The following is a 26,806-nucleotide window of genomic DNA, read 5'->3' on the forward strand; positions in this document are numbered from 1 at the left end:
CAGCAGAGGGAGCCCAAGAACTATTTAAAAAGGAAAAAATAGTATAAAGAAATTGTTTCTGTCATTCATGTATTCATTTATACAAAACATGTATTTAAAGTATGAGAAAATCCCAATAAATACACCGTTACAAATCGGGAAATTGGGTTTAAATTGTGGGATAAGGAGAATTGAAAATTCTCGTTGTTTCATACCATCTCAATTGATAGTCAACTACAGGAGTAGGTAGCTCAGGGCCCCTACAACACAACAGCACACTTAAGCATCATGGCTCTCCCCTTCCTTCCCACTGAATCACGAGTGCTCCCGCCCTGCTACTGACCGCTATTCCTAAAGGCTTGGACTTTCTCCATCTGATAAGTCTCTCCTGACAGTTTTATAAAAACAAAGCCTTAAAAGCTGCATTAGGCCAGGCTGTTGGGAAGGCAGACCAGCTGGTGGTGGCAGGCTCTTTGTCCGTCTGCTGTGTTGAGGACCAGTGGGGACACTCTAATTTGGAAGCAATGGTGCTGTGGCTATATTGCATCCCACCAGATGGCGATGTTCTTTATCTTTAGGAAGATGCTGCCAGTGTTGGCTCAGCTCTTATTTGCTCCTGCTCATAGCCCAGAAACCAAAATCTATCCGTTTTTGGCATCGGGCTTCAAAGACTAACTCTTCCCACTATCCATAAAAAATGGCATTTGCCAATTATATTTTAGAAAGTTAGGAAGCTCTTGGGCTCCCCCTTCTGATACTGGATTAACCAGTAGATTCATTAACAAATATAAACTGTTCCCAGAAGGTTTCAACATCTTGCATAATTAGAATAAACAATTAGAGAAGACAGCCGGAAGGGCTGGCCCTATGGTGTTATTTGGCTTCTGTTGCTGAAAGCTGAAGAGACTAGAAATAGATCTGTGAGAAGGACGTAGTCTATACTTTGGGATGTGTAGGTAGATTAAAAATGTGCACATATGCTTTGTGTTTCTCTGTAGAAAAATGAACAGTTCTTGGCTGTTCAAAAGAAGAAGAAGGCAAAGACAACCTGGGAAACATGAGGCTTTAACGTAGCTGTCTTTTCTTGCTATCTTGGCCTATCTTTGCTTGTACTTCAAACACAGTTTCCCACCAGCATCTGAAGTTAGACTATGGGCTGGGCACCATGGCCCACACCTGCAATCCCAGCACTTTGGAAGGCCGAGGTGGGCGGACTGCTTGAGACCAGCCTAGGCAACATGGCAAAACCCCATCTCTGTGAAAAGACAAAAATTTTTTGGGTATAGTGGCGTGCACCAGAACTCCCAGGTACTCAGGAGGGTGAGGTGTGAGAATCAGTTGAACCAGGGAGGTTGAGTGTGCAGTGAGCTGTGATCACTCCACTGCACTCCAACCTGGCAACAGAGCAAAAAAAAAAAAGGTAAATTGATAAATTTTTGTAAGTGAAGGATCACACAAATTTCATAGTTTTGAGGTCTTGTAACCATATCAGCATACTGATACTGCATTTTCATTTGGATAGAAAAAACAGCAACCTTTTGCTGAAATCCTCTGTATTAAATTTAGAATCTTCCAACATCTTGCTTAAGGTGAGCCATCAGTTTGCCTTATGATTCAGATTAAAGGATTATACAGAGGGTGGCCCACTGGCAGTGAGTTTCCATTTCAGGTGACAAACCAGGTGACCCAGCCAGTTAAGATAATACAGGCTGAGTTTTGATCATCCTCTTCTTAGTAGTAGTAATGAGCAAATTAAAATTTTTGGAAAATATTCTAGTTATGTGGATGTAAAGTTTTATGACTACGTCAGTGAGTGTGGAATCTAGTGAGTAACAGAGCAATGGGGCTTGCATGCAGGGCCAGGCAGCAGGTCCTGTAGGGGATATTCCCTGGGCAGCATGGCAAGGAGGGATGAGGGAGCAGGAGTGAGTTTAGCATAGGGGAGTGAACAACAGGAAGAAGAGAGTAGCAGGTGCCAACTGGGTTAGTACTACTGGAGACTAAAGTGAGCTAGAGTACCTTGCAAGGGGATCAGTATGTCCCGTGAGATCAAGGAAAGCCCGTGTTCACCCTGACTAGGATGTTTGATGACTCTCTAACAAGAGAGGGCTTTGGTGGGTTTTAAGAGGAGTGGCACGCCAGATCTTTATTTTAGAGGGACCATGGAGAGGATAAATACGAAGGTGGTAAGAAGCGAGGGACAGTGATTAGTGATTAGTTTGCAGGCTGTTAAAACAACCTACGTAAAAGGTGGTGCAACCCTGAAGCTGTGACTCTAGAAAGAGAGGGTGGGGTGATAATTCCAGTGTCTTGGGTGGTCTTTAGAGATTGAAGTGTACTGTGCAGTTTAGAAATGAGCTGGAGGGAACTCATTCTATAGGGGAATATAGCTTGTAATAATACTGAGATTATCCTGTGGTCCCTACCCAGCTATGGTTTTCTATTTTATGTCTCATATATTGGTTTTCTACAAATACCTGTGGATCATTCTGTACTTTAGAGAATAATTCAACATTGCATTTGATGAAATAAGCCATTACATAACTATAGCATTTTATTTTTTGAACAGTTGGGCACTTACCTGTTAAAAAGGAATAATGCAGTAGAAATTCCCACATTTCCTTTCATCTTCCTTTAGGGTGTGTGTGTGTGTGTGTGTGTGTGTGTGTGTGTGTATGGTTTTCTGTTCTTCTCAAATGTACATTACCCATTCTGTGCATCTCCTGGATCTCTCTTTCCTTGGCATGCCTGGCCCTGAAATTTCAAATGACTTTTACAGTTCTTAATCTTTTATTGTGGCTTTTTTCCTTTACTTTGATTGAAAATAAAAGGCTTTATAGAACTTAAGTGGAAAATGTACTCTTGGAGTAGAATATTAGGGGTTAGCAAGTGTAGGAAACTTGATGGTGTAAATGCAGATTATCTGACTATAAATTATTTGTGAAAAGCATTTGAAACTTTATTTTTTAAATTGGTTGTTTTAAGTGGTGAATGTGTTTTTTAAAATCTTGAACTGTAACCTTGCATGTTTTGTTAATGCTTACAGAAGTGGAGGAATGTCAACATTCAGAAAATGCACCTGCAGCCGGATCTGGCCATCTCACGGTGGGGCAGCAGCAGCAGGTCCTTCGGAGCAGCAGCACCTCCGACATCCCCGAGCCGCTGTGCTCAGATTCTTCTCAGGGTACGTGATGTCTTCAGTGATTAATATTGAACTATAGATTCTGGCAGAGGAATAAAAGCTGCATGTAGTATTGCTTTGTACATGTATTCTAAATATATTTATTTCAAGGGAATTACCTTTTTAATTTGATTAGAAGGATGTGATTTATGGCAATGAGATATTTGCAGTATTTAAACATGTTATCTAAATTATTTTTATGTATCTATATGTAGATGTATACCCACTTTTTTAAAGGTTAGCATGTTTGAGGACGAGACAGGAGTCCAAGTGGCTGGAGTAGAAGGAAGACAGAGACTGTTACAACATGAAGTCAAGTAGGGCATCAAGTTAGGTATTATAGAAGGCAGGGAGGCAGGATGGGGGCAGGGACATAGGGAAAGGGCTGTGAGAAGAGCCATTAAAGTTGAAAATGGGGATGGAAAGCTGACCAGACTTGTGAAAAAGTTTATTAGCAGCTTGCCGACTCTGCTGAGGTGGAAAATAATAACTTTTAATAGCATTAATCTACACGGTTTCACCAACAACTTGCAGCAGCAACAGGGTGTGGAAAGCAGGGAGACAGATGGTTTGACCTGTAAACAGTGAAGAATCGATTCTCAGTGAAAGAGTGTGTTTAAAGTGTGTCTAGTATCAGTGGAAATAGTTATTCTGTTTTGGTGTCATGAATTAGTTAAGAAATCAACCCTATTTATCAGCAAGTGATCTCATATCTTTTAATGTCAAAGTCATGCTAGTCTCATCGGATGAGTAGGGAATTATTCTCTCTTAGAAATCCTCTGGAAATAAGAATATATGGTAAAAGTTTCAGAAAATGTATAATCTGAAAGATTTTTGAAAGGTTTTGATAAGGTTTTTTTATACATATTTGGTAGAAACTACCAGTTGCCTGGATTTTTCTTGTAGGAATGTCTTAAAATATCGTTTATATTTTAACAAAATTTCAGTTATGGAGGAGGAATAAGTTCAAGAAATGTGTTGTACAGTATGGTGATGTAATTTGTAACAGTGTATTGCATTCTTGAAAATTGCTAAGAGAGTAGATTTTAAGTGTTCTCACCACAGAAAAGTATGTGATACATGTTAATTAGCTTAATTTAGCCATTGCATAGTGTATACACACATTTCAAAACAGCATGTTATACACATTACATTAATATAATTTTTGTATGTCGTTAAAAAATTTAAAAAGTTAAGATAAAATAGTTATAGGACTATTTAGATTTTCCTTTTCTTGTTCTGACTTTGATAAATTATGTTTTTCTACAAAAAATTATTCATTTTTTTTCAAATTTATTGGCCCCAGATTATTCATAAAATCCTCTTATGATCAGCTTTGGTGTTTTCAGGCTTTGTGGTGATATTCCCTTTTTTATTACTAAAACTGGTTATTTGTGCTCTCGTCAATCTTTATTCTCAAGCAATACTGAGGCACCTTACTGCTCTCTTCTTCCTGTTGGTTCACCTGGCCAACACAGGCACCTTTTCTCTGAGATACCTACCCCAAGACCCCAGGAAGGGTTTTGTTGCCCTCCGCTGTGCGAACATAAATGCACTAAGTGAACCTGTTGGCCCACAGTGAACAGTAATCAATCCACTCTCTTCAGAGCTCTCTGTGGGCCAGAGACCAGGTCTAAAGTGTGGGCTTGACCCATAGGCTGCTGTTTTGCCAGGCCCATAACTCCCGTTTTTACATATCTTAGAATATTTAAATTTAATAGTTACCTATACATAAAATGATTTTCCTGTTTTACTATCTGAAACATTCCTTCTATTTCCGCTACCCCCCACCCCACCATTTCTAGGTCAAAAGGCAGAAAACATACAGAATTTGAGTTCTTCAGAGCCTCAGCCTATTCAAGAGAATAAAGGACATGTGAAGAGAGAACATGAAGGAATAACAGTAAGATATTTTCAAGCCATTTCAGTTTGTCAGTAAAAATAAACATTAATTAGTGCTCGGTAAGTAAATTTATTGGTGGCAGTGATAATTAAAATTTTTTTTTCCGTTTAGACAGTTTATAGGCCCAAATGATGTTGAGATCTTTTAAGATTTTGCTTGCTTTCTATGTAAAATTACAGTCACATTACAAAAATAAGAAAAAAATTAACACCAAAATGGAGTTCACCACCTGGTCTGTGTATGGCACTGTATATTTTTAAGCAGTTACCTTTGCCTGTTAAACTTACGTTTCAGATTCCCCATTCCTGACATCCGTTTAGGTAGCCTCTACCTGACATGAATTACTAGAATCAGTGAGTATTCACAAAGATATTAGGTTTCTTAAAAAAAAAACACATAAAATGGCATTTATTTAAATATATGTAAAGTATAAAGAAGAACATTAAAACATAAGCCCATAACTCCTTCATGCAGATAACCCCTATTCATTTTTTTTTAAAATGTAGCATATATTCTTAGAAAACCCAAACATCACAGAAAGATACAAAATAAAAAAGGGAGTGCCTCTCCTTGCTCCCCTCCCACTGGGCAATAACCCCATGTTATGTTTCTTTTTTCTTTATTTTTAAAAAGGGCATGTACCAGTTTACATTTGTATATTCTGTTTTCAGCAATGAAATAAATACCCAGAAACCCACCATCAGCTTCAGATCATTTTGGCTTCTACACTCCTTCCTTGTTCCCTCTCTCTGCTATCTCCCCTCAGAGAGGGGCCTTATCTTGGCTTTGTGTTCATCATCCCCTTGCTTTGCTCTGTAGTTTTGCTATATAAGTAAGTATCTCTAAACAGGATATTCTTTAGTTGTCCTTACTTTGGAATTTTTAAATAAAGTATTGTTGCTTTGTTTACTCAGTTATGTATTTTTAAGATTTATTCACATTGTGCCATGTAGCAATAGTTCATCAAGTTTTCTATGATGTGGTATTCCACTATAAGTAGACCACAATTTATTTTTTCATTCTCTTGTTGGTTGACGTTTGGATTGTTTCCAGCTTTTTGTTTTTGTGAATACTGTAGCCATGTACATTCTTGTATGTGTTTCAGTATCTGCATGTTTAATGTTTTCTCTATGATGGCTATCTAGGAACAGAATTAATGAGTTATAGAATAAAAGAATTTCTTTTCCAGATCACCCCTGTTCTCTAAAGTGGTTGCATCACTTATATTTTTGCCAGCATTGTGTAGAGCCCCCATTCATCTTCATTCTTGCCAACACTTTCTGTTATCAGATTTTTTCATTTTTATTGGTCAACCGAGTGAAAATAAGATGTCTTATTTTGCATTTCTTAGACTACTAATAAGGTTAAAAATCTTCCCATATGTTTATTGGCCATTTTCATTTCATCTGTGAAATGCCTACTGATGTCCTTTGTTGTTTTTCTATTTTTTGTCTTTTTCTCTTTATTTATATTTACTAGCTCTTTGTATGGTCTGAATACTGATCCTATTTTGGTTATGTTTGTAGCAAATATCTTCTTCCAATATATGGTTTATATTTTTACCTTCTCTAGGGTATCTTTTGAGGAACAGAAGTTCTTCATTTTGATATTCTCTGTTATCATTTTTATTGTTGAGGTTTTATGGAATTTTTTAAAAGTCTCAACTACACAGGAATAAAAATATTACATTTATAAATGTTTCAGGTTTGCTCTACAAATTTAAGTCTTTTATCTATTTGGAATTGATTCCTGTTTGTGGAGTGAGGTAGGGATCCAATTTCATTTTTTTCCTGAATAGATAACTACTTGTGTCAGGTCCCATTTATTGAATTCATTTTTCTTTATTGATTTGAAATGCCACCTCTCTTTCATATATGCTATTTCTGAGATATGTAAGGCCTCCTTTTGGTGTTTCTTACCTTGATTCTTGGTTACTTTATCTTTCAGACAGTACAACATCTCAGTTACTATAGTTTTCCCACCTCTTTCTCCCTTTTCCTTCTAATGGAAGTTATTTTTCCATAATCTTTTGTCTTTCATTGTTGCTGAGAAGTCTTCTATCCATCCTTGCTGTTTTTGTTTGTTGTTTGTCCTTTGCCTTCCATTTCACTATAGTATATTTAGGTGCAGGAATCTTTTGGGTTCATATATTTGTTCTTTTTGGTATATGCTATGTGCCATGCATGTGTAAGTGCTTGTCTTCTGTCATTTCTGGAAAATTCTTGGTAACATTTCTGCATATATTGTCTCAATTTTTCCTCATTGGTACAGTGGTATCTCCATCTGTTACATGGGACACTGGGGTTTAAAAAAAAAGAACACAAATATTGCCTCTTTTATATTCTCTCTTTGCTTTCCTCCTGGAATTCTGGGTGGAAATATATTAGACTTTCCCATTCTGTCTTCCTCGTCTCTTAAATGTTTTTTATATTTTCCATTCTCATTGGCTTGGTGTTTCCTGGATAATTTTATCAGCTCTGTCTTTCATCAGTTCAGTAACTTTATCTTTACTCTGTTAATACTTCCATTGAATTTTTTAGTTTAGCAATTATGCTTTTTATTTCTGACAGTTCACATTTATACTTTTCAAGCATATCTTGTAATTTCTAATAATCTTTTGTTGCTTGCTCGTTTTTGTGATTCCAACTTTTATTCCTTTAAAATGTTTACAAATTGCAATTCTGAATTTTTTATCTGATTATCTGAAATCCTTGGGGGATCTAAATCCGATATTTGTTGTTTCTGAGATTCTTACACATGGTGATTTATTTTCTTTAGTGTCTGGTGATGTTTTATTATGGGTTCCTAGCTGGCTGATCTTAATCTGCAGAAAACGGGGATTTCTAAATTGATGACATTTCAACAGCATGTTTGCATTTGTTTCTTGCACCACATGGGGAGTGCTACTTTAATCCTGGAGTCTTGGTCCTCTTGCCACTGGCAGTGGTGCTATTGGATTTACCCTTGCAATGGCCACGTTTCGCTGCCCTGGTTTCCGCTCACTTTTCAGGGTTGAAGGTAGATTTCTTGGAAGTTTCTTTTACTTCCTGTGAGCCCCAAATTGCAACTAAAGTTTTATGTAGGATCTGGTTCTATGGCTGGGGAGTATTGCGTCTCTTGTATAGTTAGAAGTAGAACAGTCTACGTTCTGTTTTTTAACTAAGAAAATATGCTGTGCATATTTCCTCTTAGCACATTAGATATATATCATTCTTCTTTAAGGCTGTGTAATAATTTTTTCATATAGTGTTAATTCTCTAAATCTTCTAAATACTTTATTCATGGCCTGCTTTTTATTAGCTTAATAATTATTCTTTCTTTAATTTTTTTTTCCAGTTTTGCCATGGTCAACATTTGTGGGGCATTCCTTTTTTTCTTTTAACTCTACATCTTGTTCCTCGCTTGAATCTAAGGTTCAAGACCCACTGGCAGCTGTGTCTTTTTAGAAGGTCTCCATTTCTTCTTATTTTTGTCCTTCTTCACCTGGCTACCCTGCATGGCCTGGTATAACCAGCATCTCTTCCTGTACATAGAACTTGCTGATTGCCAACCAGTACTTCCTGCCTTGAATCCGCTCCTGTCCTCCCTCTACCACTTCATGTCCGTTGCCATCTTGAACAGCTCTCCTATAAAGCTGAGCCAATTAAGGCAACAGTTTATTCCGCATACCCTTCAGAGACAGTTCATTTGCATATTTTGCTTATATACATTATAATTATTTTGTGTAATTTGTGTATGTTTTGTCTCTCCAAGCAAATTATAACTTTTTAGAGGATGCAGATTGCCTCCTGATTTTTTTTTAATCCTGTGAATTTAATACAAGGTTAAGCAATGCTCAGGAGAGTCTGTGGCACACTTAACTAGGAAGACACTGAATGGACCTTTAGATCTCTGGGTGGAGTTTGCACCTTCCCTACCAGCACACTTACCATTTGTGTGCATAACTTATGCCTTCTTAGAGCATTGTGTTCACAATATATGTGTGCTTGACCAGAAGAACAAATAGAACTTTAAAACAAATTTCTTGCATATAATTTAGCATTCCTTCTTAGATCACTGTAATTGGATGTAAGTTGACAAAGTAGAGGATATAAGTTAAAGTTTCAGATCTTGAGTAACATAAAATTAAATATAGTAATTTGTGAAAACATATCCTTCAAATGGAAAACATCAATTTATTTAGCTATTATTATTATTTGTTTCTTTTTCTTTAGAAATTTGGGCTAGAAACTTAAGTCTTTTAACAATGAAAACTTTCCTGTAGTAAATGCAATATTTCTTTTTTTCTGAAGATCTTAGTTCGAAGAAGCAGCAGCCCTGCTGAATTGGATTTGAAAGATGATTTGCAGCAGACACAAGGAAAATGTAGGGAAAGACAGAAGAGTAAGTTCCGGGAAATGTCTGTTCCTCCAATTACAGAGTTGATATGTTCTATTTTCTTTTTACATTTTATTATTATTATTAGAGGCACAGTCTCACTCTTTCGCCCAGGCTGGAGTGCTCTGGCACAATCATGGCTCACTGCAGCCTTAACCTCCCCGGGCTCAGGTGATCCTCCCACCCAAGCCTCCTGAGTAGCTGGGACTACAGGCACACGTCAATGCGCTCGGCTAATTTTTCTATTTTTTATAGAGACGAGGTTTCGCCATGTTGCCCAGACTGGTTTTGAACGACTGGGCTCAAGCCATCCTCCCACTTTTTACCTTCTAACTTGAGTAATAGCTTATCAATTTGAGAGAGATGGTTGTGAAATGGGACCTTCTTATTCCTGGAATCCCAGGATTGACAAAAGGTTCATCCATACATACAATAAAACAGTTCTACTCACCTGTACCTTGAGAGGCCTGTCTTTCTACCCCTGGGCCTTTCTCCAGGTGAGTGGTACATCAGAGGCTGATGGCATGAGTGAGCAGATAGACCAGAGAGAAAAATTATCTTCCCCAGAAAGTTCCCAGAGGCTAGAAGCAAAAAGTATCAGAAATACATTGAAGTCAATGGGATAAATACTTTGAAATGAAATGAGATTGGAATCCTGAGACATATTATCATGTACTGTAAAATACAGCCTTAGTACTCTGCTTTCCTGAAGTCAGGTGCCAGAGTAGCATAGTAAACACCTCCTCAAGTTCAGGACAGTTCTTGATGGGTGCAGAGGAGTTCTACCTTCACCCTGCTGGCTTAGAGCTCTTTAGGAGATGAAGTTTGGGACCTACCATTGGTCACCTGGTTACTGAGACAACTTTTAGTTCTTTGTGAGTAAACAGAGGACAGCAGATTAGAAACAGCAAGAGTAAGGGACTGTTAGGAGTAGATACAGAGAGCAGTCAGAAGGGTGAGCAGACAGAGATGTAGATGCACAAAGTTGTTATGAAGTAGACAGGAGACTTTGAGAAGCAGAACTGTCTTAAGTTCATTTTATGTCAGACTAAATAGTTCTGTAAGTCTTCATAGCCCAGCCTTATTATACTATGATAGATTAGAACTTATTACTGTTTAAAGGGGAGAATTTCTATTCTAGAAAATTTGTTGTATTGGGACACTGTATCCCCAAATGACCCTGAATGAGTCACCCTAGGTCTACGTCTACCTGTCAGGCTTGGGGCATACAGCATCTTTAGACTCTTCTACCCGGTAGAGTAAACTTGCATTTGTGGTGGATCAGTTATTATCTTCTTCCTCCACCCACCCTCATTTTGTAAGTTCCAGCACACTTTAGGACTTGGTGTAGTTTGGGTATGGGGGTACTGAGTGAAGACACGTTGAAGAGTGCCACTTGAATGAAACATAGTGATGCTCACAATGGCTATTAATATCCTTATTTGGAAGATTCATTTTCCTGACCAAGAGCCCCACATGGGCACTTTTTGAGCTCCTCTCAAGTTCTGCAGGTTCTGCCAAAGAATCTGAATGATTCCTGCTGTGTTTGCTGTTTGTTTAGTTATTTTCGTATCAGTAATTGCGAACATTCTGATTTTCAGCTATTTTTTATCTTAAACTTTGGTTCTTCCATTGTACCAGGTGAAAGTACCAACAGTGACACAACTCTGGGCTGTACCAATGAAGCAGAGCTGTCCATGGGCCCATGGCAGACCTGTGAGGAAGACCCAGAGCTGAATACTCCCACAGATGTTGTGGCTGATGCTGATGCCCGTCATTGGTTACAACTGAGTCCCACCGATGCTTCGAATTTAACAGGTAAATTACATTTTGAAAAAGAGGCACTAATGCAAACAGCTGGGAGATCAGTTGTGAATCATTGGAGTCTTGTATACAGAGGGTTCTGAAACAGTTGTAGGAGGAAGTGTGCCATGCTCCTGACCACTGTTCACCATATGAGGAAGTGATGGTATTCATGTCAAGCCTTTACCATCCCTGACTGAATTGTTCTATGCTAGAAAGAAGAGTGATTTTTCCAATTCATATATGTTATAAATCCAGGATAAGTCAAAGAGTTTAGATAGCTTATTGATTAATTTTTTAAATTTTTAAATAAAGTATTTTGATACATAAAATGTAAGTTGTAACATATACAGTATGTAAGTTACAGGGAACAGTAATGAAGTGAACACGAGTGAGTCTACTACCCAACTTAAGAACTAGCATGGCACCCAAGCCAGTGAGGTCTCCTAGAGGTCCTTCTCAAGTCCCTCCCCTTCTCCCATTATCCTGGGACCCTAGCCCAAATTTGTTTTTATACTGATTTCCTTGATTTCTTTATAGTTTTACCGTGTGTGTCAAGCAATATATCGTTTAGTTTTGTTTCTAAACTTTAAAAAAATGACTTCATACTCTGTATTTTTTGCAACTTTTTAAACCTCAGATTGTTTGACTTCAGAGCCAAACTTTCTGGGTCAGCTTCCAGGCACCTCCGAGGAATTGCTGGGTGGCCTTGAGCTAGTTATTTAATCTCTGTCCTTTTATTTCTTTGCCTTTAAATTTGGGATAATAGCCCCTACTTTATGAAGGTTGTTGGAAGAATAAATGAGTGAACATCTAAGTCAGGTGTGCAAATTATTGTGTGTGGTGCAGTCTGCAGTTTTAGCTACACACACACACACACACGGAGGAGCCAGTCTGCAGTTTTAGCTACACACACACACACACACACACACACACTGTGTGTGACACTGGGTAAGTGAACCTCAAAGGCTAAGTTCCCTCACCTGTTTGACCAGGCTGATGAGAACGGGGAGACCATGGAGGAGCTGGGTTTGGTTTTGCTTTGTTTTGTGGAGTGTCAGGAGAGACTCGTGCTCTGAGGAATCAGTGCGGGAAAGGCTGACCAGAGCCAAGACTTTTATGGATGCACATTCGTGTTCACACACAGATATCTTGTATGAAAACAACCACCACAAAGTAGTAACATGTTAAGAGTGTTATTAAAATGCCAAAAAATATTTAAAAATCATTAACATAAAGGCTAAAATTTGACCTTAAATGGATTTTTTTTTTAAACCAAGCAAACTAGTTTTCACTGTGATGTAAAATTTAACCAACGTCTGTGATATTTGGGAAATTCTTGATAGAATATCAGTAAAACTTCATAAAATTAACATACAAAGGTGGTATTCAGTAAAATTCTTTATAGACTAAATAATGATTTTGACTAATAATACTATATATTGATATGAGATTTAACATTTACAAAGAATTTTGAGGCATTCTCTTTGATTCTATATGGGAAGCAGGCCAAGTCTTATCATGTCTGTTTTAGAGATGGGGAAATTGAGACCCAGAGAAATTGTTATCAAGCTGGAGTGTGAGTTCCAGAGATGAAACTGGCTTCCAAAATGTTTTGACTCAACGTGCAGTGCTATGTCTACTCCTTTACACTGTGTTCCTGTTAAAATTAAAATTACTGTAAAGCTCTTTCACCTACTTGAGAATCCTTACAGATTATCCAAAAGAAAGTCATCATTGTGATACTATAGGAGGCAAAACTGAAGCTTCAGTAGGTTGAACTTACTTAAACATGGACTAGTTTTAATTATTTTTATTGAAAGGGAAGAAAATTAGGTGATTACTTCTTTTGTATGTTCTTTGGAAAGATTAATTTTGATCCCCTTTCAGGGTATGTATTGGACAGCTCAATTTAATAAACCTCTGTGAGGTAATTTTATATGATGCACTCCATGTCGTGATTAACTCCTCCAAATACTCAGTTCTTCTTTGAAATACTAATATAGAGAATCAGTACATGCAGTTCAATAGTTCACCTTCTCATCTGTGAAAAGGACAAACTGTAATGTGATAAGGCTTAAGGATTATCACAGTTCTGAATTTAACTTTCTGTTCTTAAGAGAACAATTTCTCTATATATGTTGAAAATAAAACTCAAATGAGCCTGATTTTTAGGACATGCAAAGAGAAACAATTTGATTATATCTTTGTTTCTTATTGAATAATCCTACCAGTTATCAAATGCTTAGAATAATAAACTGCCTCCAAAATCTTAAATTCCTTCATCACTGGCAAACTAACAGTTTACTTTTATATTTGCTTTCTCATTAAATCATGTTTGCTGAAAATAACAGCTAAATTTACTGTTCATTGTCTTAAAGTTTACCTGGGATTTGTTTTAATCAGATGTGGTAAGACATACAGACATGGAAGTGATTGTCATGGAGGAAGAAGTTTATACTCACGGATCCCTGGAAACCGGGGTCATGCAGGGGAAGTACCAGGAGGCAGAAGGAACAAAATGGGGCAACCGCTTTTAGTGTCATTTCTATGGAAATGGCAAGGCAAGGCAGGGTATGCAAATTTAGGATTGCTAATATGAATGACTTCAGTGGGCTCTGGAGCATACGGGCTGTTTCTAGTTTCCTGGTACCCTGTCCTGGCTTGACAGGGCAGGGGATATTGACTTAGTATGTGAGAACTAGAGAAAGGAGGTAGTTGGAGGGTCTGAACTTTGAATTGGTAGGTTTGCATGTGGAAGACATGCTGCCTGGTGAATAGACTTCTATCTTTAGGAATTAGCTAACCCTGGAAGTGGCAGTCCTTCCCTGATCAGCGAGGCCCTAATGCCAGAGCATTGAGAAGACAGAAAATAAGAAAATATAGTTAACACATGCAGACATTTAGTTCTGTTGGAATAGTCAGGGGAGGGGGACATTTATGAGTCTACAGCTAAGAATCAGTATTGTCATTTACCTCATCCCTTATTTAACAAGCTTATAGTCTAGAAATACTGATTTAGATGCTATGAGAAATAAAAAGATGAATAAGTCATAAGCCACTATAGTTTTTAAGAGCTTATAAAAAGGACAGAAGACACAACATTTATCCTAATAGTCACAAATACTGTGATAAATTCTATGACATTTACTTAAAGTTGTAATCATAGAGGTAGACAAATAGGCGGATGGAACAGAAGATAAAATATAGAACTGAGTGCACACAGACATGGAATCATGATATGTGATATATGTGGCTTGTCAGGTCTGACAAGGAAACAATGTATTGCTCAACAAATTTCTGTGGGACAAGTACTTAGCCCTATGGAAAAAAATGAAGTAGAATTCCTACCTCACGCCATGTCCAAAGTCAGTTTCGGGGGATAAAATACATAAATGTGAAAAGGAAAATTTTAAAACTTTTGGAAGAAAACATCTTTTTTAAAAGGTTCTATGATTTTTTTTTTTAAATAGCTAACCATAAAAAAAGTGTCAGTAATTCAACCTCAGCAAAATGAAAACTGTATTACCAGAGAAACTTTTAAGAATTCTGTGGTTTAGCAGAACCACAAAGGGAAAAAGCCAGCTTTGTTGCTCTTTCCTTTCCATGTTCTTGTTAGCTCAGTGATAACTTTTAAGGTAAGGTTTGGTGAGAAATGTTATCCAGCATCTTGGTTTAGTTGGGAGGTTCCAAGGTCTTTCGCTACTGGAATGCCAACTCCAGGAGGGGGAGGCCTGTTGTCTGCTATGTGCACAGCTGATTCTTGCTTTCGAGAATAGTGCAGGACAGGAGAGAAGCATTCAGTTACTTGAATCAGTGAACAAATACACTTTAAGCTGCAAGCTGTTGTTTTATATAGCTGAAAAGAACAATTAAATTTTAATTTTTTAGAAATAATATATAAGACAATTTCAAAATCTCTTTTATTTAGTGTGTCTATCACAGTCTTGCATCCAAATGTTAGACATTTTTTTTTTACCACTTCTGCTTTTAATTATAGCTGTGAATATGAATTACATCTCCTGTTACCTGCCACTAAAATTGTTTTTCCAAGAATGCTTTGTCAGCATTCTCTGTCACCACCTATATTTTTGGCATTTTCACCAGACTTTGATGTGTTTCGAAGTCATAAAATATTAGAAAGAAAAATAATAATGAAGCTACTGGGGCATTGGTAGCTCACCTTCTAAAATCTTTGCAGTGAGCAGTGGACATCCTTGAAAAGGAGAGGAAGAAGGAGAGGAGAGCCAGGCTGCGCTGGTGGGAGCAGGATGCCATCTTGCTGCTTCTCCACTTGATCATTGACATCCAGGCCAGGCCTGAATTTTCTGGCTCTAGAATTAAGTTGTTTCACTCAGGCCTTTGAGTTTGTTTTTTATGTTTAGTTTTCAAATCAAAAGGAAAATTTTTTTCAGAGACTGAGGCTACATTTCTTTAACACTGTGCCAAGCTTATATAAAATTGCAGCCATATGAAATCACCATTTGGCCATAAATGCTTATTTTGCCAACTACCAAGACTTATTTTGTGGCCGAAATCCTTTCTATATTTGCGAAGTTCTAAACTTTTAGATCTCTTTGTAAAAATTATTTATGTGTTTGGAGAAAGATGATACAATTATGCTTGTAAGAGTTTTCACTTTAGTAAAAAAATTTTAAACACCCGTATAGCATTAAGTAGTAATAAAACAAAAAGATAGTAGGCTAGCATACTAGGCTGCTAATGAAAAATAAAATAAAATAAATATTGGGTATTTTTAGGGTGAACATGAAATTTTCTGAAGTGTCTTAAATTCCCATTTTTAATGAAGTGCTCCTTCACTGAGGAACCCTCTACATGTAAAATGTCAGCATCTGTTCTGTCACTTATGCCACCAGCAGAGTAATTTTGGGCAAAACATTTCAACTCATTAATATTTTTGTTCATAGTAATACTGAGGAAACTCATACAGGCATCTCAGAAACTCCTAAAGAGGTCAGCATACCTTGATAATTTTATGGAGGATGTTGCCTAGGATTTTATCATTGAGGCATGAATTTTTCTGAGTGTAAAGCAGCATTGAAGCAGATTTTCTATGTGGGATTCTTTCCTAAGTAAGGACATATTCGTTGGCAGGTTGAAAAGAGGTGCAGGTGATGATGAGGTACCTGTCTACATGTACTTGGAGTGGTTACTCAAGCAAAGCTCCAGTGTGATTGGGATGCTGGGGACCAATCTCTGTTTTGGATAGCTGCAGTTTTGGAGTGAAGGTTTAACCAGCAATGAAACAAAGCTGTAAATTATCTAATCCCCTTACTTTTTTTTTCTCCTCAAGGGATTGAAAAATGCCATGACATACTTTATGAGAAAAATAGATGCCATATTATGCTTGTTGTTCACTTGGGGGCTCATGTTGATTCATAAGCATTTATTGATGCTTCAGCATACCTTCTCAGACTAACAGATGCCTGATATTGTACTTGCTTTACAGAATTAGGATGATGAGTCTCTCTTCCGAGGTTTTATAAAAGTCAGAGAACCCAGAAGGCCCATAATTAGGTTTTTTGCGCTCTGCCTTTCAGGCACAGTGTGGAGGAATTCCAGTTTGGATGATATTTGCACATTTTAATGTGTCTCCTGAGTTGAGTAAATGATACTCTTGTGGGAACTACAGGTACGTTTTCCTCTAAGAAGGAACAGTGCTTCTGTGTTGGGGAAGGCCTTTCCATGACACCATGTGCCATCATTATTACATCTTTTTTTGTGTGTGTCTTGGGATCTTTCCATCACTAATTTAATAAGCATAGCTTATTTTAGTGAGCAGCCATTTTTGGACCGGCCCTGGCTCCTTTTCAGATTCATTTTTTTTTTTTTGCCTGTTGTTTCCCCTGTCATTCCTCTACTTGAGTTCCTCAGATCCACAGATTGCGCTTCGGTTTCTTTGATTAGGCCTTAAAAATGCCAACAACATATACACTCAAGATGACACTCAGTGGGGATTGATAATCGCTTAGAAATCAGTCTGGCTTTATTTGTATGGGGTGAAGAAGAGAACTTTGGGAATAATTATGTTAATAAATTAACACAATGTGTTCTATTCAAAAATTAGGAAAAGAATAACAATATACATGTTAATAAAAAAGGAACTAATAAAGCTGACAGCATACATGCATGTACTAGAAAACAAATAATAGAAGACAGTTAAAAATTGTTCTTTAAAAACACTAATAAAAATAGACAAACAGGCAAGATTGGTCAAGAAAAACATGTTGGAGGTGAAAAGGGAACAACTACAAAACCAATATAAATTTTAAAAATAATACAGTATGCTATTCAAATAGATCTATAAAAATAAAGGATAATTTCTAGCTTTACTAAACCTTCACGTAAAAGAGAAACTTTATCTTTTTCATCCCATTCCGTAGAAAGAGAAAGAAATTCACTTCTGTTATCTATCTTATGTTACCTTGATAACAAACCACACAAGGTCAATATGAAAAAAACATAACTAGAGACCATCTCACTTATAAACATATAAGCAAAAAATTCTAAATAAAGCATTAACAAATGAGATTGAAGAATATTGGAAAAATATCATATATCAGGGCTAAGAGAAGTTCATTCCAGGAATGCAAAAGAAAAGCTTATGAGAAAGATATCCAATAGATCCCAATTGAGGAGCAGTCTGTAAAGCTAGTACTCCTTAAAACCATGAAGGTCATTAAAAACAAAGTTTTAAGAAAACTCACAGTCAAAAGGAGGCTATGGAGACTGACAGCTATTTGTTGTGTGATATCCTGGATGAGATCCTGGAAGAGAAAAAAGAATTACGTAAAAACTAAGGAAATCTCAATGAAGTGTAGACTTTATAATAATCTTTTAGTATTGGTTTGTTGTAATAAATAATCCATTCAAATATAAGATGTTAATAGTGGAGAAATTAGATATGGAGTATATGGGAACTCTATATTATTGTCACAATTTTTTATGAATCCAAAATTGTTCTTAAAAAATAAATTTTATTTTAAAATAATTCAGGAAAAAATTACCAAATATAAATGCATTAAAGCCAACAACAAAAATTATAAAATAAGTGGCTTTTAAAAATAAACAAGAGAAATGAGTAACAAAGACATTACAAATTATAATAATGCATATTATTAAAGACAGTAGAGTGAACAAACACAAATAGCCCCACTTATTCTCCAAACCCTACCTAAGCCACATTGAAAGGATTTATATTAAATAAGACATAAATCCACAAGGACAAAGATGGCAGGAGAAAGACAGTAGCAACCAACTTCTTGAAGTTGTAGAACAGGTGGCCTGTGGTAAATTAATTGGCAGACCTGAGAATATTAAATCCTGTGGCAGTAGTAGGGAAAGCCACGAAACAACTTGACTTACATTAATGCGGGTTCTCTAAAAGGGTTAGAAAATTTCCCATACCAGGTAGCTACAGAAATAGGAGGTGATGATGGGGCTAAAAACAGGAAGACTGTAAGTCTGTTTAAGAACTAGTTAGAGCTCTGTTGCCATGGGCCACTGCTTTTTCACCCTAGAAAATGGTGAAAGTAAATTAGGGGGGTTCTGGCTTGGAGTCACCAACACATCTGAGTGCAGAGATGCTGTCTTGAAAACAGAGGGATTAAAGGAGAGTTTTCATACTCTTTGAGCAGGAGAGAGTCTTTTGAATTCCAGAAAAAAAAAAAAAACTCAACATACATATATCTGAGGTTCTTCAGGAATACAGTGAAACTGACCAAAGACCATGCCTGCTTATGGTCTCTGCTTCAATTCAGTCCTGAGCATGTAGAGCTGTCAAATATGTTGTTGGAGAAATGAGTTTAAACTTGAGGAAAGAGATCTAGGCCAGAAATGGGCATGTAGAGCTTTGAGTATATGGATGGCATTCAAATAGGTATGGCAGTAAGTCTGTATGAGATTAAAAGGGGCATGAGAGAAGACAAAAGCTCCAGGGCCCTTCAGTGTCCACAGTCTGTGAGAGGAAGAAGCACCAGCAAAAGAAGAAGACCAGGTGAGAGTCACATCTGGGGGTCAAATGGTTGAAGCATTTCAGAAAGGAGACGTGATTACTTGAATCAAATGCTGCTGAGGACTGGACATTGAGCACTGCATTAAATAACATGAAAGTCTTTGGTGGCCTACTCAAGCACCATGCCAGTGGAGAAGAGGGATAGAACACATGGGGGCTGAGGCTATGACACATGAGAACAGAGACTGAACTTTGTGCAAAGGCTGCAGGTTGGAGATGTGGAATCCAGAATTTTATAACTGAGCTGCGGGAGATTAGAGGAATGTGCTTGGTCATGGAAGCAAATAGAGACAGAATTGTCTAAAAAGGGCCTGAGGAAGAAGCGTTAAATGCTGCAATGAAGTCAAAAGGATGAAGAGTGAGAAAATACAATGTGCAGTTAAAATGCTTGCCTCTGTTGATTATTACGTACATACTATGAAATAAATTTTTTTGTCATAATACATCATTCTTTAAGTGGTGCCTGTCTGTCTTTGGCTGCTTTTCTGTTTACTCTAAAAATCCAAAGGCTCATTTTAGAAAGCTAGAGACTTACTCAAATCAGTCTTCTAGCCTTTACTCATCCTAAAGCAACAGGTATCCAAAGAACAAAATTCTATAACTTAATCGATAAAATTAGATATACATGTAAATCATTAAATTCTTGATTAACTATTTGATTTCAATGCACAGTTTCATATTTCATAATTAAATATATATTACAAAGACATTCTATGCCTTGAACTTGTTAGCACACTCCTATCTCACAGTCTTTGCTCTAGCTCTTCTCCCTAACTGACTTCCCCACAGAGTTGCACAGCCCATTTGCACATCGTCTTCAAGTTCGAGTCACATATCACTGCATGCTTAAAATCTTTAGTCATTGGAGAACTGCAAACGAAAACCTCAGTGAGATACTGCTCCATGCCTATGAGAATGGTTAAAATTTTAAAAACCAACAGTATCAAGTTCTAGCAAGGATGTAGAACAAGTGGAACTCTCTCATACTTTGCTTGCAGGAGTGCAAACCGTAACAGCACTTTGGACAACAGTTTGACAGTTTCTTTCTTCAGTTTAATGTTTATTAAGCATACGCTTATGACTGGACCCAGGAATCTCACTCCTAGATATTTACTTAAGATAAATGTAAACATATGTTAATGCAAAAGCTTGCACATGAATGTTTATGGCAACTGTATTCATAATTGCCAAAAACAGGAACAAATCTAAATATCTACAGGTGAATGGATAAACTGTGACACATCTATAAAATAGAATATTAATCAGCGATAAGAAGAGACAACTGATACCCACAACTGTACAGATGAATCTCAAATGCATTTTACTGAGTGAAAGAAACCAGACAGAAAGGCTACAAACTGTAGGATTTCATTCATGTGACATTCTGGAAAAGGCAAAACTACAGGAACAGAAAACAAAGCAGTGGTTGCAAGAGGCTGAGAATAGAGGAAGGGGACCAATTATGAAGGAGCACTTTTTGGAGTGATTTGATCCTCCATATTTCAATTATGGTGGCAGTTTATGGCAACAGTTGCATGAGCGTATACATTCCTTAAAACTCCTTAAACCTGTCCAGTCTACAGCTCCCAGTGTGAGCGACGCAGAAGACAGGTGATTTCTGCATTTCCAGCTGAGGTACCGGGTTCATCTCACTGGGGAGTGCCAGACAGTGGGTGCAGGACAGTGGGTGCAGTGCACTGTGTGTGAGCTGAAGCAGGGCAAGGCATTGCCTCACCCAGGAAGTGCAAAGGGTCAGGGAATTCCCTTTCCTAGTCAAAGAAAGGAGTGACAGACGGCACCTGGAAAATCGGGTCACTCCCACCCTAATACTGCGCTTTTCCAACTGGCTTAACAAACGGCACACCAGGAGATTATATCCTGCACCTGGCTCGGAGGGTCCTACGCCCATGGAGTCTGGCTCATTGCTAGCACAGCAGTCGGAGATCAAACTGCAAGGTGGGAGCAAGGCTGGGGGAGGGCACCCACCACTGCCGAGCCTTGAGTAGGTAAACAAAGTGGCCAGGAAGCTCTAACTGGGTGGAGCCCAACACAGCTCAAGGAGGCCAGCCTGCCTCTGTAGGCTCCACCTCTGGGAGCAGGGCACAGACAGACAAAAAGATAGCAGTAACCTCTGCAGACTTAAATGTCCCTGTCTGACAGCTTTGAAGAGAGTAGTGGTTCTCCCAGCACGCAGCTTGAGATCTGAGAACAGGCAGACTACCTCCTCAAGTGGGTCCCTGACCCCCGAGTAGCCTAACTGGGAGGCACCCCCCAGTAGGGGTGGACTGACACCTCACATGGCTGGGTACTCCTCTGAGACAAAACTTCCAGAGAAATGATCAGGCAGCAGTGTTTGCAGTTCACCAATATCTGCTGTTCTGCAGCCACTGCTGCTGATACCCAGGCAAACAGGGTCTGGAGTGGACCTCCAGCAAACTCCAACAGACCTGCAGCTGAGGGTCCTGACTGTTAAAAGGAAAACTAACAAACAGAAAGGACATCCACACCAAAAACCCATCTGTACATCACCATCATCAAAGACCAAAGGTAGATAAAACCACAAAGATGGGGAAAAAACAGAGCGGTAAAACCAGAAACTCTAAAAATCAGAGCGCCTCTCCTCCTCCAAAGGAACGCAGCTCCTCACCAGCAACAGAACAAAGCTGGACGGAGATCGACTTTGACGAGTTGAGAGAAGAAGGCTTAAGAAGATCAAACTACTCCGAGCTAAAGGAAGAAGTTCGAACCAATGACAAAGAAGTTAAAAACCTTGAAAAAAAATTAGATGAATGGCTAACTAGAATAACCAATGCAGAGAATTCCTTAAAGGACCTGATGGAGCTGAAAACCACAGCACGAGAACTAAGTGACAAATGCACAAGCCTCAGTAGCCGATGCAATCAACTGGAAGAAAGGGTATCAGTGATGGAAGATGAAATGAATGAAATGAAGCAAGAAGAGAAGTTTAGAGAAAAAAGAATAAAAAGAAACGAACAAAGCCTCCAAGAAATATGGAACTATGTGAAAAGACCAGATCTATGTCTGATTGGTGTACCTGAAAGTGACGTGGAGAATGGAACCAAGTTGGAAACCACTCTGCAGGATATTATCCAGGAGAACTTCCCCAATCTAGCAAGGCAGGCCAACATTCAAATTCAGGAAATAGCGAGAACGCCACAAAGATACTCCTCGAGAAGAGCAACTCCAAGACACATAATTGTCAGATTCACCAAAGTTTAAATGAAGGAAAAAGTGTTAAGGGCAGCCAGAGAGAAAGGTCGGGTTACCCACAAAGGGAAGCCCATTAAACTAACAGCTGATCTCCTGGCAGAAACTCTACAGGCCACAAGAGAGTGGGGGCCAATATTCAACATTCTTAAAGAAAAGAATTTTCAACCCAGAATTTCATATCCAGCCAAACTAAGCTTCATAAGTGAAGGAGAAATAAAATACTTTACAGACAAGCAAATGCTGAGTGATTTTGTCACCACCAGGCCTGCCCTAAAAGAGCTCCTGAAGGAAGCACTAAACATGGAAAGGAACAACCAGTACCAGCCACTGCAAAAACATGCCAAATTGTAAAGACCATCGAGGCTAGGAAGAAACTGCATCAACTAACGAGCAAAATAACCAAGTAACATCATAATGACAGGATCAAATTCACACATAACAATATTAACTTTAAACGTAAATGGGCTAAATGCTCCAATTAAAAGACACAGCCTGGCAAACTGGATAAAGAGTCAAGACCCATCAGTTTGCTGTATTTAGGAAACCCATCTCACATGCAGTGACACACATAGGCTCAAAATAAAGGGATGGAGGAAGATCTACCAAGCAAATGGAAAACAAAAAAAGGCAGGGGTTGCAATCCTAGTCTCAGATAAAACAAACTTTAAACCAACAAAGATCAAAAGAGACAAAGAATGCCATTACATAATGGTAAAGGGATCAATTCAACAAGAAGAGATAACTATCCTAAATATATATGCACCCAATACAGGAGCACCCAGATTCATAAAGCAAGTCCTTAGTGACCTACAAAGAGACTTAGACTCCCACACAATAATAATGGGAGACTTTAACACCCCACTGTCAACATTAGACAGATCAGCAAGACAGAAAGTTAACAAGGATATCCAGGAATTGAACTCAGCTCTGCCCCAAGTGGACCTAATAGACATCTACAGAACTCTCCACCCCAAATCAACAGAATATACATTCTTTTCAGCACCACACCACACCTATTCCAAAATGGACCACATAGTTGAAAGTAAAGCACTCCTCAGCAAATGTAAAAGAACAGAAATTATAACAAACTGTCTCTCAGACCACAGTGCAATCAAACTAGAACTCAGGATTAAGAAACTCACTCAAAACCGCTCAACTACATGGAAACTGAACAACCTGCTCCTGAATGACTACTGGGTACATAACCAAATGAAGGCAGAAGTAAAGATGTTCTTTGAAACCAACGAGAACAAAGACACAACATACCAGAATCTCTGGGACACATTCAAAGCAGTGTGTAGAGGGAAACTTATAGCACTAAATGCCCACAAGAGAAAGCAGGAAAGATCTAAAATTGACACCCTAACATCACAATTAAAAGAACTAGAGAAGCAAGAGCAAACACATTCAAAAGCTAGCAGAAGGCAAGAAATAACTAAGATCAGAGCAGAACTGAAGGAAATAGAGACATAAAAAACCCTTCAAAAAAATCAATGAATCCAGGAGCTGGTTTTTTGAAAAGATCAACAAAATTGATAGACTGCTAGCAAGACTAATAAAGAAGAAAAGAGAGAAGAATCAAATAGACGCAATAAAAAATGACAAAGGGAATATCACCACCGATCCCACAGAAGTACAAACTACCATCAGAGAATACTATAAACACCTCTACGCAAATAAACTAGAAAATCTGGAAGAAATGGATAAATTCCTTGACACATACACCCTCCCAAGACTAAACCAGGAAGAAGTTGAATCTCTGAATAGACCAATAACAGGCTCTGAAATTGGGGCAGTAATTAATAACTTACCAACCAAAAAAAGTCCAGGACCAGATGGATTCACAGCCGAATTCTACCAGAGGTGCAAGGAGGAGCTGGTACCATTCCTTCTGAAACTATTCCAATCAATAGAAAAAGAGGGAATCCTCCCTAACTCATTTTATGAGGCTAGCATCATCCTGATACCAAAGCCTGGCAGAGACACAACAAAAAAAGAGAATTTTAGACCAATATCCTTGATGAACATTGATGCAAAAATCCTCAATAAAATACTGGCAAACCAAATCCAGCAGCACTTCAAAAAGCTTATCCACCATGATCAAGTGGGCTTCATCCCTGGGATGCAAGGCTGGTTCAACATACGAAAATCAATAAACGTAATCCAGCATATAAACAGAACCAAAGACAAAAACCACATAATAATCTCAATAGATGCAGAAAAGGCCTTTGACAAAATTCAACAACGCTTCATGCTAAAAACTCTCAATAAATTAGGTATTGATGGGATGTATCTCAAAATAATAAGACCTATCTATGACACACCCACAGCCAATATCATACTGAATGGACAAAAACTGGAAGCATTCCCTTTGAAAACTGGCACAAGACAGGGATGCCCTCTCTCACCACTCCTATTCAACATAGTGTTGGAAGTTCTTGCCAGGGCAGTCAGGCAGGAGAAGGAAATAAAGGGTATTCAATTAGGAAAAGAGGAAGTCAAATTGTCCCTGTTTGCAGATGACATGATTGTATATCTAGAAAACCCAATCGTGTCAGCCCAAAATCTCCTTAAGCTGATAAGCAACTTCAGCAAAGTCTCAGGATACAAAATCAATGTGCAAAAATCACAAGCATTCTTATACACCAATAACAGACAAACAGAGAGCCAAATCATGAGTGAACTCCCATTCACAATTGCTTCAAAGAGAATAAAATACCTAGGAATCCAACTTACAAGAGATGTGAAGGACCTCTTCAAGGAGAACTACAAACCACTGCTCAGTGAAATAAAAGAGGATACAAACAAATGGAAGAACATTCCATGCTCATGGGTAGGAAGAATCAATATTGTGAAAATGGCCATACTGCCCAAGGTAATTTATAGATTCAATGCCATCCCCATCAAGCTACCAATGACTTTCTTCACAGAATTGGAAAAAACTACTTTAAAGTTCATGTGGAACCAAAAAAGAGCCTTCATCGCCAAGTCAATCCTAAGCCAAAAGAACAAAGCTGGAGGCATCACGCTACCTGACTTCAAACTATACTATAAGGCTACAGCAACCAAAACAGCATGGTACTGGTACCAAAACAGAGATATAGACCAATGGAACAGAACAGAGCTCTCAGAAATAATGCCACATATCTACAACTATCTGATCTTTGACAAACCTGACAAAAACAAGCAATGGGGAAAGGATTCCCTATTTAATAAATGGTGCTGGGAACACTGGTAGCCATATGTAGAAAGCTGAAACTGGATCCCTTCCTTACACTTTATACAAAAATTAATTCAAGATGGATTAAAGACTTAACTATTAGACCTAAAGCGATAAAAACCCTAGAAGAAAACCTAGGCAATACCATTCAGTACATAGGCATGGGCAGGGACTTCATGTCTAAAACACCAAAAGCAATGGCAACAAAAGCCAGAATTGACAATTGGGACCTAATTAAACTAAAGAGCTTCTGCACAGCAAAAGAAACTACCATCAGAGTGAACAGGCAACCTACAGAATGGGAGAAAATTTTTGCAACCTACTCATCTGACAAAGGGCTAATATCCAGAATCTACAAAGAACTCAAACAAATTTACAAGAAAAAAACAACCCCATCAAAAAGTGGGCAAAGGGTATGAACAGACACTTCTCAAAAGAAGACATTTATGCAGCCAAAAAACACATGAAAAAATGCTCATCATCACTGGCCATCAGAGAAATGCAAATCAAAACCACAATGAGATACCATCTCCTACCAGTTAGAATGGTGATCATTAAGAAGTCAGGAAACAACAGGTGCTGGAGAGGATGTAGAGAAATAGGGACACTTTTACACTATTGGTGGGACTGTAAACTAGTTCAACCATTGTGGAAGTCAGTGTGGTGATTCCTCAGGGATCTAGAACTAGAAAGACCATTTGACCCAGCCATCCCATTCCTGGGTATATAACCAAAGGATTATAAATCATGCTGCTATAAAGACACATGCACACGTATGTTTATTGCGGCACTATTCACAATAGCAAAGACTTGGAACCAACCCAAATGTCCAACAACGATAGACTGGATTAAGAAAATGTGGCACATATATACCATGGAATACTATGCAGCCATAAAAAATGATGAGTTCATGTCCTTTGTAGGGACATGGATGAAACTGGAAACCATCATTCTCAGCAAACTATCACAAGGACAAAAAACCAAACACCGCATGCTCTCACTCATAGGTGGGAACTGAACAATGAGAACACTTGGACATAGGAAGGGGAACATCACACACTGGGGACTGTTGTGGGG

At 38.2% G+C, this 26,806-nt stretch overlaps 1 protein-coding gene across 5 annotated transcripts in view; it reads left to right on the plus strand.

Annotated features, from left to right (window-relative positions):
- RALGAPA2 (Ral GTPase activating protein catalytic alpha subunit 2) overlaps positions 1-26,806 on the plus strand; it is a 332,102-nt gene that overhangs the window by 119,710 nt on the left and 185,586 nt on the right. For all 5 annotated transcript variants that reach the window (XR_004032895.1, XM_030825210.1, XM_030825211.1 and 2 more), the window contains 4 exons: positions 3,026-3,163; positions 4,966-5,063; positions 9,356-9,446; positions 11,082-11,258. Coding sequence is in view for 4 of the 5 variants with exons in the window: in XM_030825210.1 (XP_030681070.1) it covers positions 3,026-3,163; positions 4,966-5,063; positions 9,356-9,446; positions 11,082-11,258 (504 nt within the window). In the remaining variant the exon portion in view is untranslated. The remainder of the gene's footprint in view (positions 1-3,025; positions 3,164-4,965; positions 5,064-9,355; positions 9,447-11,081; positions 11,259-26,806) is intronic.

The sequence above is a fragment of the Nomascus leucogenys genome, chromosome 13 (genome assembly GCF_006542625.1).
Source record: "Nomascus leucogenys isolate Asia chromosome 13, Asia_NLE_v1, whole genome shotgun sequence".
Classification (NCBI taxonomy): domain Eukaryota; kingdom Metazoa; phylum Chordata; class Mammalia; order Primates; family Hylobatidae; genus Nomascus; species Nomascus leucogenys.